The 19,557-nt window shown below is 44.9% G+C and overlaps 1 protein-coding gene across 2 annotated transcripts in view; it reads right to left on the bottom strand.

The window, feature by feature from the left end:
- The window catches only part of PRKCB (protein kinase C beta), a 293,928-nt gene that overhangs the window by 64,192 nt on the left and 210,179 nt on the right, over positions 1-19,557 (bottom strand). For both annotated transcript variants that reach the window (XM_069485934.1, XM_069485933.1), the window contains exon 9: positions 12,808-12,954. In XM_069485934.1, coding sequence (XP_069342035.1) covers positions 12,808-12,954 — 147 coding nt within the window. The remainder of the gene's footprint in view (positions 1-12,807; positions 12,955-19,557) is intronic.

Genomic DNA, 19,557 nt, shown 5'->3' on the forward strand with positions numbered 1-19,557 from the left:
TTTGGCGAGTGCCCATTGCTTTATGAACTTCGTGCTGAGATGTTAGACATTAACCAGACTCCCTATGCTTCATTCAAACCTAGACTACATGATGTTGGAGATGATACCCACAAGGTCTGTCACCTCCTTACAAGAGAATAATAAGCAGCCCCCTTAGAGTGTAATCAATAGTAACCAATCAAATCTTATATTTGCACATTAGCCTTTGTATGGAAAATGCTATCATGCTGTTCAGCAACCCCGGATTTTGCCTGTGTAAACGGTCTTCACTTTTCCCCACACCGGGAGCACTTATCACCACTCTGGCAAAAGTGTGTCCCAGGACTGCTGCCCTCACACTTTGCACTTGAATAAACTTTTAGCTGGATCCTGAGCCTTTTCATTGTTTTAGGTTGACGGGTTCAAACTTTGGATTAAATGCTCTAAGCATATTTGTCCACCCTTACATTTGTTTAAATTTTATATTTAACAGTGGCCACACCAGTCTGATATGAAATTGTGTGGTTCGAGGGACTCAAGCACATTTGTTTGCCTCTATTAGTAGAGAGGAAGTTAGCAGTCTAGAAATGATTTCAGGCTTCTAACAACTTACTTTAGAGAAGGCAACTGGGCAGACATTGCTAATTGAAGACGTACTTCAGGAAAAACTGCGAAGTGGCCTAGTGGGGAAAAGACATTCATTGGGAGTCAACAGCGTGGATCTGGGTAGGACTGAATCACTTCTCAGATACAATCTTCGAGTTGGCCAGACAAAAAGAAGAGCAGTGATATCCAGCATGGAGATCCGCTCAGATTATACAACTTGGTTGTTTCATGATTTATTATGTAAGATTTTCGGTATTTAAAAATCTCTTTATAGATGATAAACAGCATGGATCTGTGTGATAGATAAGCTAATTTTTCATTTCAGAGGTCAGGTTGGCAGATTGCATTAAGATTTAAACCTTTTAAAAGGATGCCCTGTCACACCTTAGATTTAATCAGGTTGAATTTTTGCCCACTAGCAGAGAAAGCCACGGAAGTGTGAAAGGAAGTTTAGAATGGAGGTGCTTTTAGCCTACTCATCTCTGGCTCCTTCGGACTTGCTATTGTTAAGCAAATGTCACTATACCAGTGGAAGCAATGACTCACGATGACTGCTTGAAAGGGGGAGAAGTGGAACAAGGAGATTGAAACCTGAAATGCTTAGCCCCTGTGTTTAAAAGAAGACATTCAGTGGGCTCTAATGAGTAGTGTTTAATTGGGTTGTAATGAGAGATGTGAAAGAATTGTTATTTCAACACTATGGGCTGTATCAACTCGAATTATTGATATCAACAAAACTGATACATATCAATTCCAGTTATTGAAGGATTCTTTTGAGCTAACATACACGTTAATGAACTTGGAGGATCTTATGCTAAGTAAAATAAGCCAGACCCAGAAAGGCAAATACTGCATGATCTCACTTATATGCGGAATCTAAAATAGTCGAACTTAGAGAAACAGAGAATTGAGTGGTGGTTGCCAGGGGCTGCGGGGTAGAAGAATTGGAGAGATGATGGTCAAAGTGTTCACACTTGCAGTTGTAAGATAAATAAGCGCTAGAGATTTAATGTATAACATGGGAAGTATAGTTAATAACACTGTATTGTATACTTGAAATTTGCTAAGGGAGTAGATCTTAAGCATTCTCATCCAAACACACACAAAGAACTGGAATGCCTAAAAAATAAATTAAATAAAATAAAATGAACACACTGGTGACAGGTATGGCTTAGTCAAATTTGTTTGAATCATATGTGATATTTGACAAAGCTAGATGGTTCAGATAAAAGCAGATTTAATTTGACTGTTCTTTTTAGATGGTTCCCGGGAAAACAAACTAATAATTGATGCCTCCTACCAAAGGCAATGAAATGAAACCCTTAAGGACCTGTCATTCATTTCAACCATTAGGCTGCACAAAGAAAGTCTGTTTCTCTATAATCTACCCTGTGAGCCCAGTCTTCCGCTCGTAGTTGGTGTTACAGACCACTGCCAATAGAGAATGGGGGTCTCCACGGCAGGAGTGGGCCACTTGGGGCGCAGGGAGGCTGTGTAGCTTAGTGGTGATACATCCAGGAGCCAGACTCCCTGGTTTGAACCTGTCTCCACTGTTGCAAATTTCTCATTTCTCTGAGCCTCCCTTCCCTCATCTATAAAATGAGGATAATAACAGCTCCTACCTCGTAAGACTCATTGTGAAGCTTAAATGAGCAGTGTGTATAAAATACTCAGACAAGTTCCCAATGCTCAGAAAATATTATCAATCCCTGCAGTGGTGTTCAATGAGGTCAATCCAGAATGTGAAACTGGGGTGGGAGGTGGGAGGGTCTGAAACAAACTCTGACCATATGAACCGTCCACATTGAGATATCCAAAATATTTACCATGGGTGTTAGATGATTACAATCTACAAATTTCTGCTATTATGCTTCCTGTGGAAAAGATTATGGGTTATGCCATTAGTAACTAGGGGCTCATTTTACCAGGATCGTAAATTTCTGAACTATCACAGAGAGATATAGTTGAGACGGATATGCAGAGGGCGGCAGGAACTAGGATAGCACAATGATTAGGCCAGTGGCCACGAATTATCACCTGAGACAGAGTTTCCATGTTAACGAGTTCTACAAGGTCCTTCAATAAGAGGACTTGATTTAACTTTGTGATATTTTTCCCAAAGAATAGGGCAACATTTTAAAGAATGCACCTGCTTTGGCCTGTACCTGCCAGGCCAGTCATTTTTGTCCTTCTTTTAGTGAAACTGTCCACATCACATCTGCTTTTCAGAGAGTCCTGTCGTCCTTCCTGATGAATGGCTAGAAAAACGCCCACCTTGGCCACAGCTAATTGTATCCAATGGGTCCCTGATCTACACTGGCCCACCAGCTGTTCTTTCCTGGGATTTTAGATTTCTAGGATATTCTAGATTTGAGAATTAGACACAGGGACTTGAGAAGTGACAATAAGGCTGGGAGAAGTGGTGCAGGGAAAACAGGCTGGGGCCCCCCCAAGATGGAGACATGGTTGTCAGGCTCCTGGAAGCCTTCTAGATCGGCTGCACTTCCTGCCTTTGGGTGTTGTGAGATACACCATGTCTCTCCAGCAAATACCCACTTCCCTCACTGTGGCTTGACAATCTACTTGCAGCAGATGGGAGGTTGCAAAACTTACATTAAAAAATATTTTATTTTCTTTTATATAATTAATTGTGTTGAGGAAAATGGATTCTTATCTTGCTTTGTAATATGCTAATTTCTGAGGAGGGAAGGTGGGGGCCACAGTAAGTCACTTGAAGGAGGAGAGACCTGGAAATCTCGGGGAAGTCGAAGAAGGGCCTCGCAATGATTTGGGAAGATGAGTTGGCAAAAACATGCTGCAATCAGAATTGCATATGAAAGAAGGAAAGATTGAAGGCTCAGGGGGGAGGTGCCTTAATTGGGATAGAACCAAGGAGAAGGCAGGAATCCAAGATCAGACAGCAAATGTCAAAAGGTTCTCTGGAAGAGGATTAAGGGAACAGGTAGCAAAGATTTCGTGCTATCTGTGAACCATATGATAAAAGAACTCACCATATGGTGCAGGAAGATAGCAAAGCAGGGTGAAGTACAGGGAAGTGCTTTTGTCTGTAGGATTATATAACCACGTCTAACGTATGGATGTGTATGTGTGTGTGTGAATACACACCACTAATGAGATTAAAATTAGGATAGACTCCCACAACAGGAGCTCAAAGACTTAAGAGAAGGCCTTTGTTACTGGTATGCACTAAACTTCCTTTTAATCTGCTCAGGCAATGTCTTCCTGTCGAAATCCAGTGCTGTGTTTGGCTCCAGCAGAAGAGGCTGTAGTCTGGGGCTTGGAGCACTGGATTATTCTCTTGTGCCCATAGAGCGTGCTAGTTTAAGTACCCGGCATTCACGGAGACGACCTCGGAGGTTGCTGAGGGACATGCTGTTGAGATGCAGAGATGTTGAGAAATCAGGGCCGACTTCTAGATCAAACCCATCCAGCACCATGCTGAGGGTCCAACAATCCTTTCAGAGGCTCATGAAAGCATTTTAATTTCTTTTAAAATCACACGGAAAAAACCGCGAACTTTTAGGTTGAAGAAAATGTTTTAATGTATAATATTAATATATTTGCCCTTATACCAATGCAGTCATAAGGTATCATTTTCAACTCTTTTTCATGGAAGGAGGAACCCACAAATGCCATGATGTCATTCTTGGAGCAGTTTTGTAACTGCTGTTTCAAAAAAACAAAAAACAAAAACAAAAAAGAAAGAAGAGACTAGTGGTCTGGGGAGATGTGTGGACTCCAAAGTGCCCCAAAGTGGAGAAGAGATGGAAAGAAGCAACTGGAATCACAAAACCAGATTTCAAGGTCCTGCCACCTCCCAGCTGTGTGATCTTGGAGAAGTTACTTAACCTCTCTGACTTAATTTCTATACAGGTATAAAAGGGCTATTATCAGTAACTAACTTGCAGGGTTGGGGTAAGAATGAATAGGATGAATATGTATGTAAATCCATAGCCCGGCCCTTGTCAATCAGCATGAGCTCAGTAAATGCTGCAAGCAACGGGGAGCGTGTGAGTGGGATTGGAGTGGGTGGGTTTGGGTAGAGTTGGGGACGGTTGAAAAGGAATCACTGCACACACTAAAGATGCCTCCCAGACTTGGAGCATCCCACAAGGGTGCTGCCTGAGGAGGAAATCGGAAGGGCAGTGGCTGGAGGAGTGAAAGCCATTCTCATGGGCCCTCTCAGGAATCGCTAAGGACGACTCACAGTTCCAATGAGCACCTGCACGTGGCCAGGTGACCAACAGGCACAGAGCGAGGAGGAAGGACAGAGTATCTGGAGCCCTCCATCCCTGTGAGCTTTGTCTAACGGCACTGGCTTACAGTGAAAATAAGGCATGCACGCTCTGTTTAGTACTTAGAAGGAAAAATGAGAAAATAAAAGGGGAAAATGGCTAACCTCCTCCATGAATATGTTCATGACATTCCAGGTGACCACTCTTGACACTAGAAATGCAAGTATTAAGTATCAAGCAACCAAGAGCCCCAAATCAGACATATCTAAATCAAGCCTGGTCTGGTAAATGCCTTTTACTAGCTGCAAGACTTTAACAAGTCATTTCAACTTTCTGCATCTCCTCTCCTCCTCTGTAAGATGGGGAAAATAGTAGCTGCATTATAGAGTAAGTGCACACTGATACAAACAAGGCACTTATAAAAGAGCCTGACACATTATAAGGACTCAAACAATGTTAGGTGGTTTCATCATCATCATCACCACCACCACTAGAATGTAAGTTCCATGAGGGCAGATGTTTTAGTCTGTTTTGTTCTCAGCCATTTCGTCTGCACTAGAAGAGTGCCTGGCATATAGTAGGTGCTCAAGAAATACTTCTTGAATGAACAAATTATTAATTATGCCTGTCAGTGGGTAGTTATTATAAAAGTGATGACTTCTCCCCAATATGGTGGATGGATTCCAATCTTTGTCCCAACTCCCTTCCCTCATGCCCCCCCCTGCTCTCCTAAGTAAGCCACCATACCTTGTGCTCAGACCTGGAGCACAGGTGTGAGTTAGGGGCTCACTGCTAACCTGGGAGACAGGTGTTTCAGAAAGTTTCTGAGGGGAAGAGTTACAGTGCAAAAAGATAAGGAAGGAATGGGTGGGGAAGATGTAGAGGAGCAAATCTCAAAAGAGCAGTTTGATGCTCTGGAGGAAGAAGGTCAAGATCACAGGAAAGATTTTTTTGTGTTTTTGAGACAGGGTCTCACTCTGTCACCTGGGCTAGAGGGCAGTGGCATCATCATAGCTCACTGCAACCTCAAACTCGTGCGCTCAAGCAATCCTGCCTCAGTCTCCCAAGTAAGTGAGACAACTGGCATGTGCACCATGTCCAGCTAATATTTCTATTTTTTTTTTTTTTAGAGACAGGGTCTTGCTATGTTGCCCAGGAAAGATTTTTCAGGACACAGGACATATTGAGCATGTTCCTTAACTAACGTGAAGGATATGAGGAAGAGGGAAGATCAGAGACTTTTAGTATCTTCCAGATAGGCACAAAAATTATAGCAAAAGACTTCCTGTGCTTAGAACTACAATGGTGATGGAGGTGCCAAATCATCATGTCAATGTGAGATCTTAAGGCCCAGTTGCCTTAAGTGGGTGGGGCCAGGAGCACTCATCTGAGACTGTCACCAGATGAAAACTGAACTTCTATTGGGTCTGAGCCAGTATACATTTGAGGGTCTATGTGTCACAACAGTTGAATGCATCCTAATAAAAGGAGTTTAGGTGCCCTGACTGCCACACAGATTAACCGAGCCTATTTTAAGGCAGTTTCTCACAAAATGCAGTATAGGTGCTTTGTACCACCGGCAGTACAGCACAAATTACTTTTTTAAAATACATTCTCCTAAAACATATTAAATATATATTAATAACTGGTATATCAATCCTGTGATTTCACATATATTACTGCTTAGGACAATGCTAAGAAGAAGAGAAGGAAATCAATGGAAAGTCAATTTATAGAAAAAGTATTTAGTATTTATGATAGTCTAAAGGAGGAAGGTACACGGTAAAAAACAAAACAAAACAAAACAGGTGCATGAGTGACTAACATTTAGGCTACTTGGCCAAGGCTATATTATCAACCCTGTTGTACAGTCTAAATTTTGAGCTGGGAAGTTGACGTCAGCACCTTGGAGAATGGCACAGAAATGTTAGGTCTCCACGGGGAACCTAGTGAAGGGTCGACTACCACAGCCTCAGTGGCCTCCTTTGTGACACTCAGGCGTTCAATGTCATCAGTCTCCGGGGCATTCATCTGGGAAAGTCAAGCACTGAAAGAGGAAGCTTCCTGGTTTTGTCTCTCGCCTCTCTGCTTTTGACTGTAGACCATCTTAGACGCAAAGACAGCAACCGAACTCGATGGGATTTTTTGGAGATAAATCTAATACCTGAGCACCAAGTTTCTAAGGACTTTCTACGTTTTCCTTTTAATTTCATAAGCTGCTGACTTCTTCCTACTTGATTTATTCCTGGCTTAAGCTCTGCCTCAAGAAAGGCAGCATTAACACCTGGCATGTTTCATGATTTGAACACAAGGAAATGTCACAGAGAAGAGGCGCGTGGAGTTTTTTGTTTGTGGGGGGTAACACGTTGGGGGTTCTAAAGGGAAAAGTCAGAAGGGCTTTTACGTCACCGTGAAAAATTCCAACCAAAGCTGACAACTAGGGAACGTGGCTGAGACCACGAGTTAGTCCACCCAAATTGTTCTCCCAGCCTCTCCTGCACTTGAGGTGTGGCCATGTGACTAAGTTTTCTCTAATAGAGAGTAGGCAGACGTGATTGGTGCCACTTCCAAAACCAAGACTTTTAACAAGCAGCTTGTGCCTCCTCCGCCCTCTGAATGTAGAGAAAAACAAGGCCCCAGGGATTAATGGAGCCATGGAAGACAAAAGGAACCTTGTCCCTTAATCACCATATGGAGAGAGTGGGTGGGGCCAGGAGCACTCCTCTGAGACTGTCACCAGATGAAAACTGAACTTCCATTGGGTCTGAGCCAGTACACATTTGGGGGTCTATGTGTCACAACAGTTGAATGCATCCTAATAAAAGGAGCTTCGGTGCCCTGACTGCCACACAGATTAACCGGGCCTATTTTGGGTGTGGGGACCGGGAACAAGAGACGTTCTGAGATTTTCATTTACTCCTTCCCCTCTCTGCAAAGTTCGCTCATCCTTTAGATGTAGCCGGAGTCACTTTCTCCCGGAAGCCTTCACCGACTTCAACTCCTGCAAATCCCACTCGCACCGGCTCCCACTTCACACAACCAATTATCACAGCTGAGCTGCATTTTACATCTGTGAGTGTGATTTTTTTGTTTAATGTTTATATCCCCACTGTGTTTTAAAGTATGCATTTTTGAAACTCGTGGAACGATACACTTCAGATACGTGCATTTTGTCATAGGTGCATTTTATAATACCTTTAAAATGATCATTAAAACATATTGAATTCTGGCTAAATGAGATACACGCTGAACAGTTTGAGTCTAAAGGGTACAGATGTCTGCAACTGGCTCCGAAATGCATTAAAAATGGGTTGATGGGGGCATAGACAGATGGCCAAATACGGGGTAAAACAAAAACAGTCCAGTGTTATTTGTAGAATCTAGGTGGTGGGCATTATACATGTTCACTGCGTAATTCTTTCAACTTTTCTGTATTTTTAAAAATTTTCATAATAACATGCTGGGGAAAAAGTTCAGTGAGAGCAGGAAACATGAGTATATTACATAAAGGGAATTAGCCTATATACAGTGTATTTTATACTATTAATCACAATGTTCTGTGATTTGCTTTTATTTTTACTTGGTATTATGTCATGAGAATCTTTCTATGATGTTACATGGATAGATGTATATGTGTGTGAGAGAGAGAGAAAGAGGAGAGAAACACTTCATTTTTTTAATGGATCATGGAGATACCATTATATCTTTAACCTTCACGTTATTAATGAATATTTGGGCAATTTCCATTTTTTCTATTACCAATCATTTTCCAGTAAATGTCATTTTACGTAGATCTTCTGTGCTTTGGTGTTGAGCTTCTTTATGTTCGTGGATCTATGTCCACTCATAGCGTTCCAGATGCCTCCCCGAGGCCTGTCCCATCTCCCCCACGCTGCTCCAACACACATACTTTAGCACAGTGCCTTCCCCTGGCAAGCCTCAGGGGTGTAAGAGAATAAGAAAGCCCCCGTTCAAACTTCCCGGCATAACTTTTTAAAAAGACTCAGATCATACAAATCATTACCAATAGCACACCCAAAGTCTACGAAGATGAGCAATGTTAGCATTAATGAACTATTTAATGGATGTTTATTGCAGCAGCACAATAGGGTTAGAGGAATCAAGTCTATAATGTAGGGAGTTGTATTTATGCTGTGTATACTTTATCAGGTACTTGCTGTGTTTACTTCATAAGGTAAACTCATATAATCAACCTGGACAGTCCATGTATTTATATACATGTAGCACAATCTTAACTCCAGCAACCACTTGGCAACCACAGACGTTAAAGCCTTAAAAGGTGTAAAGGTTGGCAAAGCCCATGTTAGAGATTCAAGGAATCATAAATACAGCGGGTTAAGGATAAAACTGTAAGAAGCAACATTAAATAATAAATGAATAATACATTGGAATGCTGGAAGGCACCTATATATCTGCACGTAAGCCAGACATGCCAACAGGTCTTGCTCCGGTAAGATAACCCTTCCAGGTAAATGCCGTCACCTGTTCGGGAAAATAAAACTCTCCAAATTGTTCTTCTTTTTAAAGTTTTTGAAACAGGGTTTGCTCGTTTGGAATTCAACGGCCTTCACACTTGCTTTCTCCCTTGTTTCATTTTCACAGGTCTTAGCAAAGAGCTTGTGTCGTTCCCTAGTCACTTCACAAATTATTACAGTGCTTAAGAGCATGTTTTTCTGGGGCGGGATCTGAAACAGTGGACCTGGGGGAGGGGAGGTATAAACAGATTACCCCCAAGGTTGATCTCTTTCATCTCAAATCACTGCATCTTGTGTTCTTCTGTTTATCGGGGATTGATCTATATACCTAATCAGACTGCAAAATGTTCAAAGTAGGCATTCAAATATAAAACCTGCATTAATTTAAAACCCTGGTTGGCAAACCTAGAGTTACAAAGGATTACTATATGTTTTAAAGGATCATAGAGGTGTTTGTTATTCTACTTTGCTTTCATGACATACTGTTGTTTTCATCTATGATTTATTTGATGCTACATCTCCAGTCTGGAACAGAACTCTCAATTATTATCACAGTTTCCATGGAAACATATGATCTATTCTCTCTCATTCTCTCCCTGTTCCCCAATGATCCATTCTCCCACTATTCCACCTCCCCAACCCCAACTCTAATCCCTTCCATGAGGCCTTCCAGAACTTTCATCCCTCCTTCGAAAATTCTCCAGCCTAAATTGTTAAGTGATCAAAAACGTGCACGGTACACTAACTTTTGAGTTAACAAGGACAAGAATAAAAATGTTAAATTAGCATAGAGAGACTGGAAAGATGCACATAGAATTAACAAACGTGCTCACGGAGGGATGGCAGTTGCGGCGAGGGGTCACAGAAAGACGTGAACCTGGGTGAGAGCAAGACCTCTCATGTTCATCCTTTTAATACCATTTTAGTTATGAACCATGTGAATGCACTGCTTATTGGAAACAGAATTTAATTTTTGAAAACTTCCCCCAAAAGCCTCAGCTCATTAGAACCTCTTCTTTCTGCAGGCCCCTTTCTTCCCCATCATCAGGGAAACTGCTCTATCTTTGAAATCTAAATGCCTCTATTCTTCCTAACATTTTAAATATCTTGGCCTCACCCATTTGGTTTTCATCCCTAGACTTCTAAACCCCTCTTTTCCCCACTCAGGCAGTGACCCTCTTCCTGCTGGACGTCTTTCCCGACCCAGCCTAGATACCATTTTCATTCACTTATTTAACACACTTTTACTGAGCATCTGAGATAGGCCGGGCTCTGCGCATCTGCAGTGGGTGTCTCTCTGCCCAGAATCTTTAACCCCCTTGTTATTATAATCTGTTGGTTCATTGATCCTGCGAATCTGCAGCTCAGCTCAAACCCACCATCTTCTCCAGCCCCACATGAGGGCTGCCTGGAGCTACTCATAAAATCACACAGTGGTGTGGACACTGCCAACTGCCTATGCTCTAACCTTGGGGACCCCAGAACTGCTTGGCAATCTTACTGAGTGTCCTTACTGTCTACTCCCATTCTGTGCCAAGGGTCTTCCAACTTTGGGCCATCAGCTCAGATCCCTTATTCCATCTCAGCAGATGACCTTGCCACCCATAGACAGAGAAAATCCATGCATTCCATCTGGGAACAGAATGAATTTTATCCATAGGCACTGGAAACACAGTGGTGACCAGGACACAGAAGATTCCTATTCTTGGGGGGTTTTTTTGCTTTCTTTCTCTTGGTTTTTTTTTTTTTTTTAGAGATGGAGTCTTGCTCTGTTGCCCAGGCTGGAGTGCAATGGTACAATCATAGCTCACTGCAACCTCGAACTCGTGGACTCAAGCAATTCTCCTGCCTCAGCCTCCCAACTAGCTGGACTACAGGTGGGGGCCACTATGCTCAGCTAATTTTTAAAATTTTTGGTAGAGATGGGGGTCTCACTATGTTGCCCAGGTTGGTCCTGAACTCCTGGGCTCAAGCGATCCTCCCACCTTGGCCTCCCAAAGTGCTGGGATTATACACATGAGACACTGTGCCCAGCCCCTCTTGTTGAACTTAGATCTTAGAAAGGAAAAAGGGACCAACCAATAAAGAAACAGGAAAAGTATAACCCAGTAATGGGGGTTATAGAGAACAAGTGAGTGGCTGCTTTGAGTGGATGGTCAGGGAAGACCTTTCAGAAGAGGTGAAGTCTACGTTGAGATGTGAATTACAGGAAGGAACCAGCCACACAAAGAGCAAAGGGAGCAGCATTGCAAAAGCTCTAAGGGAGGAAGGAGCTTTGTGTGTTTCAGTAACCCAAGAGCCACCATGTGGCCGGAGCACAGTGGGTGACAGAGAGAAGAAAAAGAAGAAGGTCAAGGCAGAACAAGGGGCAGATCACAAAGGGCGACGTACGCCCAGGACATAGCATAGAATTGATTCTAATCACGATGGGAAGTCATGGGAGAGTTTTAAGCAGGTAAGCACCTTGCCCTAATGTAAGCTTTAGAAAATTGTTAAGGCTGCTAAGTAGAAAGTATATTGATTCTAAGTAACAAGATTGGGAGTGGGAACCCAGTTAGGTGCTTCTGCAGTCGTCCGAGTGGTCTGTACAGTTTAGATTAAGATTGTATTCGTGAACACGGAGAGAAGTTAGTGAACGTATGATGTGCTTTGAAGGAGCTGTCAGGGGTCACTGATAGATTGCGCGTGAGAGGGGCAGGGACAATGGGGTGAAGGAAAGGGGGGAACTTAAGGATAACCCCCAGATTTTGGGCTTAAGCTACAGAGATGGGGAAGAAATTTATATTTTTTGCACACCTGAGTTTGTGGTATGAGATTTATGCTAGACATCTTTATGGCACACAAAGGGATTCAAAGACTCAAAGCAACACTAAACAAGTCAGGAATGCTTATAACACAATCTCAACTCCAGTAAAACAGTGTCTCACGGTATCTATAAAAGCATCCAGAATCACTCTATGAGTCCCAGGGTCATCCTTCCACTGTGCTGTGTTTGAAAGGGACTGTTTCCTTTCTGGGCTGCCAGGGTAATCTTTTCTGATCGTGTCACTTCCCTGCTTAAAAACTTTCAGTGGCTCCCCATCACACTGTGAGTAAAATCCAAACTCCTCATCATAGCTTATAAGGCTTTGTGTCTTCAGGCACCTGCTTACCTCTACAATGTCACATCCTACAACCTCCTCCTGCTCATGATGTTTGGCACCAACATCTTCTGTTGATACCCGAGAATGCACCGAGCCCTTCCCAACCTCAGGACCTTTGCACTTGCTATTCTCTCTGCTGAGGACGTTCTTTGCTAGCTCTTTGAAGGCGTAGCCGGTTCATTCTCCTCCTTCAGGTCTCAGCTTAAATGTCACCTCCTCACACAGTCTGAGTGGGTCCCCTTTTGATTTGTTTGTGACAAACAGCAATGTGCCTGCCTTGTTAGATGCTCCTTCCTGAGCAGGTGCAGCCACCAAGTCATACCGTACCTTGCCAAAGCTGCCTTTCCCCAGCACCATCAGGAAGTTAAAATCGGTCAGTTTCATCCGGTCCCTGTTGCCATTGTTGTCAAATTTGGATATGGTGTTGGTTGTCTTTTCTTCTGGAACCTTGGTTCCCGGGCCGATCTTGGCTCTCTGGAGGAGGAAGCACACAGAGAACATTACTGGGGTTTGAGGATGGCCTTGTAGGAAGACACACATAAATACCGGAAGCTGTGGTTCCTGCAGCCCGGGCATCCCATCCACGGGCAAAGCACGACCCTATATCCTCCGCTTTGCAAGCCTGAGACCTGGAGCCGTCCTTAGTACCTCCACCTCCCTTCCATCCTTCATGTCTCATCCATCGCCAGGCACTGTCATATTTTTCCCTCCCAGCTGTCTCTAGAATTCATCTACTTCTTTCTGTCTCCCCCGCCACCACCTGCCATCCTCGCTCGCCTGGACAACGCACAATGAATCCCTTCTCCCTGGGCTTCACGCGCAGCCCGAGTGAGCTTCTCACCCAACCAAGTCAACCCCTGATGGAAGTGCTTCAGTGGTGTCCCATTACTTTTAAGGTAAAGATCAAAGTCCTTTTCACTGGCCTCTAGGATCAAGCCCTACCCGGCTCTTCAACCTCATCACTTCTAGGGTCCTTCTTCCCTGTAAATCAGCTTCATTCTCCTTTCACTCCCCTGAATGTCCCGGGCTCCACCTACCTCAGGACCTTTGCACCTGCTGCTGCCACTGCTGTCTGCATAGCTATTCTGTTCTCTTTGCCGAGCTAGCTACCCGCTGCGTCCCATTTTCACTTCCTCAGGGAAGCCTTCCTTGATTCTCTGTCTGAAGTAGATTTCCCTCCTTCCACTTCATTTGCCATTAATATTAGATGATAGCTGTTTGCTTGTTCCCCTCCAATAAACCGAAACTCTGCAAGGGCAGGGAGGATTTCTCACTCTCTGTGATTTTCCTGATGACTAGTACGTTCCCACCTAAGTACCTATTGAATAAACAGATGAGTTGGGGCCCGTGTTAGTCCTCGGTGCAGAGGCTCCCTGCTGTGAGCGGCAGGATGGGGGCTCAGAGTGGCAGCAGGGGCTTCGGGAGTTTGTTACCGGACTCACTGCTAGCAGAGAGAGCACTGTGGAGCTACAAGCTGTAGTTAGACTCCTGAGTCTGACGTGGATCAGCTGTGTGGCCCTGAGCCAGGCAGGTGGCTCATGGCACCCCTCTGCACACACACCCTATTCCTTCCCAAAGGCCACAGGTGACCTGGCCCCTCTGCACCTCTCTGATTTCAGCCTCCTTGCTACTTCCACACTGGTGTCCTTGCTGTTCTCTGAATGCACCAAACATGCTCTTGCTCCAGGGACTTTGCACTTGCTGTTCCTTTTGCTTGGAATGCTCCCTGCCCAGAGCCCCTGCCCCTCCCTGAACACCCTGCACAAAGTTGCTCTCAGCAATCTCCGTTCCCCTTACTCAACCTTCTCCAGGTCACTTGTCACCATCCTACAGACCTTATGTTTGCTTGTTCCTTAATTTATTGTCTTTCTGCTCACACCAGAACGTAAGTTCCCAGAGGGAAAGGGTTTTGCCCGTTTTGTTTTCCACTGTTTTCCTGGTACCTAGAGCAGTGCCTGGTGCAGAGAAGGTACTTAATTGCACTGGGTGAATAAACTTTTCTACATCTTGGTCCCTTTTTCAAGACAACGGAGAGAATGACATCATGTATCATAGAGTTCTTAGCACCATTCCTGGCACACAGTGTATGCTCAGCAGATGGAAGCTATTATTACTGTTGCATCATTCAGTTCTCTCTTGAAGACAAGGAGGCAACGACAATCTTTTCTCGGTTTTGCATATCAGGGAACAATATTTCATTCATTCATTCAAGAAATACTTATTGAGCGCCTGCCATGTGCCGGGTGCTGTTCTAGGTGCTGAAAATATATCCGGGAGCACAATAGATACTGGTGTTCAAAGAATGTGCACTCTAGCAGGGAATGGGTCCTCCACCCTGTGTCCAAAAGGTATGTTGGAGTTTTCTAGGTGGAGAAACTGGTGCTGGCAGCAGGGAGGGCATTTATGGGACAGAGAGGAAGACACATTTGAGGAACTAAACACTGGTTGTCTCGCTGGAGCAGGAAGTGCAAGGTGGATGTGGCCTGGGAGGCCGCTGAAAGGTGAGAAGGACCTTGCAGACCACGTTCAGACATTTGGGCAGATTTTGAGTGTGGCCAGAAGCTTCTGGAAGGTTCTAAGCAGGGCCGTGGTGTGATCATATTACATGTAGAAGATCACTCTGGGTGGAGTGAAGAGACTCATTTGAAGGAAGTGAGTTTGGAAACCATTAGGAAGGGACTTCAGTTATCAAGGAGAGAAAAGGTGGGGTCTGAACTCAGGTGTCTGCAGTGTAGACGGAATGAAGGTGGCCTATTCGGGGGACAGATGTATGACAGCTGGGTTGAGGACTGATGCGGGAGAAGGGACGTCAGAGATGAAGAACAACAGCTCCTCAGTGTCTGCTGTGGGGAACTGGGAGGATGGTGGTTCTTTCCACTGAGATGAAAAGTGCAAGAGGGCCAGGTACAGTGGCTCACACCTGTAATCCTAGCACTTTGGAAGGCTGAAATGAATCACTTGAGGCCAGGAGTTCAAGACCAGCCTGAGCAACATAGCGAGACCCCCATCTCTACAAAAATTAGAAAAATTAGCCAGACATGGTGGCGCATGCCTGTAGTTCCAGCTACTCTAGAGGCTGAGGCAGGAGGATCCCTGAGCCTAGGAGTTTGAGGTTGCTGTGAGCTGTGATGATGCCACCACACTCTAGCCGGGGTGATAGAGTGAGACTCTGTCTCAAAAAAAAAAAAAAAAAAAAGTGGAAGAGGAGGGACGAGTTTGGAACTGTGGCACAAGGGTGGGCAGAGATGACCACTCTGATTTCAGACATGTTGAACCTGCACGGTTTACTTCTTCCTCCCAGGGTACACGTTCCCCCATCTTTTAGAGACCATGGCTAACACAGCATCCCTCATTTTTCTCTTTCTGTAACTAATGTCTTAAAACTTGAGATGGGGGTACAGTTAAGAGCATACATCTTAAGTGTACAGTTCTATGAATTTTGACAATTGCAGACACGCACGTAACCCAAGCCCCGAGCAAGACACAGAACGTTTCCATCACCTCTGAAAGTTCCCACCCAATCCTGCCTCCCACTAAGGCAATCTCTGTTCTGATTTCTCTCCCCATAGGTCAGTTTTGTCTGTTCTCGGATTTCATCTGCACGGCATCGTAGAGTGCGTACTCTTTTGTATCTGGCTTCTTCCACTCATCAGAATGTTCTTGAAATTGATCCACATTGTTGCATGAATCAGTAATTTGTTCCTTTGTGTTGCCGCGCGGCACTCATTGTTCATGTTTATCCAGTCTCCTGTTTATGGCATTAGATTGCTTCCACTTCTAGCCTGCTAACAAGGCTGCTATGAACATGCTGGTCAGGTTATTCTGCAGTGAGGTATGTGGAGGTTTACACGTCTCTGGGACAACCAAGGGTAAATAGCCAGGAAGCGGTTGTATAGGTGGGTTTGGGGTTGAGAAAAGCTATCTGGAGACAGAGATTTGGGGGTTATAGGCAAAGAGGGGGTGGTTAAAACCGTGAGATAATCTTATTTGGAAGCGCAGACTGCAAATAAGGAAAGAGCCAGGCTAGGACAGAAGCTGCCCCCCTTTTCTTGGCGCCCTCCCAAGCCGGCGAGCTTTGTCCAGGCTGGGCTGACCCAAACACATCCCTCCGCCCTCCCTGCTCCACCATCTCACTACTTTGTGACTCTGTCTCCCACCTTCTTTGGATCCTAACTCTGGACCCGTGAGATTCACGCACTCCATTCTCCAACCTGTGAAGGTCCAAGTCCTGACTGTCCCGGTCCCCAGGCCCCATCCTGGGTTTTCCTGCCCAGCCACCTGTAGGTCCCAGCGCGCATGCCCAGTGAAGCGTGAGTGTGGCGCTCAACTTCCCAATTTCTTCATTCGACTTCACTTTGCTTAGTAAACTAAGGTATTTTTTTGTTGTTGTCTTTTTTCCCCCCTATCCTTCAAGGAGCAACGAGTGGCTAATAGCCTCATCTCTTAGCCCTGCAAGCTCCCTTCTTCCCTCCTCTGAATTCGGGGCCAGTCGGTCTCTTTCCTTACTTTATCCTAGGTTGCTTTTGTAAGGTTTCTCATGGGTATGTTAATTCAACTTCTAGAATCTAGATCAGAAGTCTAATAACCCTGCTGGTCTGGTCTGCACAGTGTTTGTTGTTATTTTAATATTTAATTAGTTGCCAACTGTTGGAAATCTGGAGATGTTTTATAAAAACCCAGATTCCCAGCTTCTTTTGAAGACGTAGGTGTGGCGACACTAGGTGGGGCTGAGCACTTTCCCCTCCTTGTTATCTGCCGGCTCCTGAAAACATCTGGGTGTGTGACCCCTACATAGCCAACCTTCAGAAGATGAGAACCCTGTCCTGTGTCCTTCCAAATGTCCCATTGTTCCAAGAGCCTCATGCCTAGCACGTATTCCATCAGAGAGCGCACACTGGAAGATTGAGACCCAAATTAAAATTGTCCTTTATCTGGCTGGGTAGGCTAGGCCTTCAGACACAGGAATACACTAATGGCTGCCTTTTCGTGTCAGCAGTTTAGGGCCCTCGAACTCAGTGCTCAAAGAGAAAGCAAACAGAAAACACTTCCGAGCAAAGAGCCATACCACTCTCCAGCCCTCACTAGGGGACGGTGGAGGCGTCCTGGCTCCAGGCTTCATCTCAAATGACGAACACCTGCCCTGGATTCAACTACAGACTCCTCTGCCACCCCACCCCTACAAGGAGTTACTACGGGCACGCCCAGCTACCCAGCAGTGGAGGCAAAGGCCTCTGCAGGCTAGAAGGCCCTGTGGAGTCTTCCTAACCCCCAAGGAGCCCTTCCAACACCCGGAAGGAGTATGTTCTGAGTTTTATTTATTCCAAGGGGTGGAGGGTAAGCTGACAATAACAATGATGCCGGCAACCTAACATCTGAATGCTCACGACGTGCCAGACACTTTTCTAAATGCATTACCTCATTCGAGCCGCACATAACCTTATGAGATAAGAAGTGCTATAATTCCCCATTTTACAGATGAGGAGTTGAAAGCTCATAGAGACAATGTAACTTGCTTACAGCCACCCAGCAAAGAAGTGGTAGAACTGAGATTCAAATCCAGGCAACATGGCACTCCAGCCAGTGCACTTAACCACTAGGCTACACTGCACAGATGTGGCCACTGGTGTTCCACCAAGACCCTGCCAGCTTGCTCCTACACCTGGAGCTGCTCACAGCAAACACCTGTGACTCCACCTGCGGGCTTATACAGCAAATACCTGTGATTCTCTGCCTGCAGGCTTATTTTCTGGTTGCAGGAGCAAGCACAGCCCACAAGCAGGGCACGCTGAAAGTGCTGGCCAGTGAATTCCCCTGAGACCAGCCCTCAACCTGCGATGGAAGGGGAGCTGGCAGGTAACACCCCAGCTTCCGGTGCCTTGGTTGGGCAGCTCCGGGGCATGAATTCTGTGCTGACTCCCAGCACAGAATTCTCCACCAGGATTAAACCCCGGTTGCCCGCAGCACTAACTGGCTTGATAATACTTCCTTTTCTGGTTTCCTGCCTTTTCTTTGCTTACTGTCCCCCTACCCTAAGGTGCTTCCAGGATCACCTCCCAAATAAACTACTTGCACTTTAATCCCTATGGTCTGTTTCCGGGGAAACTCAAACCAAGACAATGACCAGTTCTGGGACCTTGAAAAGCTACTTAGCTTCTCTGGGCCTCAGTTTCCTCATTTGTAAAAGAGAAATGAGGGTAATAATAGTAACCGCCATTCAGAGTTGTTCTAAAGATTAAACTGCATGAGTTAATATTTGCAAAGCACTTAGAATAATAGCTGACACATAGCAAGCACTTTGTTAAATAAAATCCCATTCTGAACCATCCAAAATGGAGTCTTCTCTTGCCTGGCTCATCGGCAAGCCCATGGTCGGACTGGAAGCCCCCCAACCAGAACCAACTCTGACGATCTGCAATATACCACGTGTGGTAACTACACCAAGCCCACGCTACCATGAAATTCTATTACCCCGATTCCAGCAGCTTGACTTTACTGTCACTCAGAATTCCCCCAGATAAGAGGCTTGAAAGTAATTTCTGAGTCATTCCCGGGTGCTAATTGGTTATCGCACAGGGATTACATTTCTCAGGTTCAAGGTCAACTGAAGTTCCTCCGTGAGTCTGAGAACAATTTTCAGTCTGCTGGAAACATTTTTTTTAAATCAACAACTACAGTACAGAGTGATTATAATTCAGGCATAAACAAGCATTTGCAGGCTCTTGCTGGAAATAAAGGGACACATTTTGTTTCATGCAGATAAAGCAGTCCTTTACTCCAAGCCAATTACTGGCCCAGACAAATGCTCTGTTCACATAGGAAATGTTTTCCTTGGTGTTCTGAAATGTCATCCCAGCTGCCCCAGGACAGAAGAAATCATTTCGCAAAACTGAGACTTCGTTGTATGCAGGAAGATACCGGCCTTGTTTTCTTACCCATGGTAGTACGTTTCTAACACAGCAGCAAATGGACACCACTCGGTCAGAAAGTTGGGGGGAAGAGCTGCAAAGCGTTCTCCGGAAGGACTGCCTTCCTGCCCTAATTTTTATCAAATAGCATCCAGTTCTCAGCTCTACTTGG

The sequence above is a fragment of the Eulemur rufifrons genome, chromosome 14 (genome assembly GCF_041146395.1).
Source record: "Eulemur rufifrons isolate Redbay chromosome 14, OSU_ERuf_1, whole genome shotgun sequence".
Lineage (NCBI taxonomy): Eukaryota > Metazoa > Chordata > Mammalia > Primates > Lemuridae > Eulemur > Eulemur rufifrons.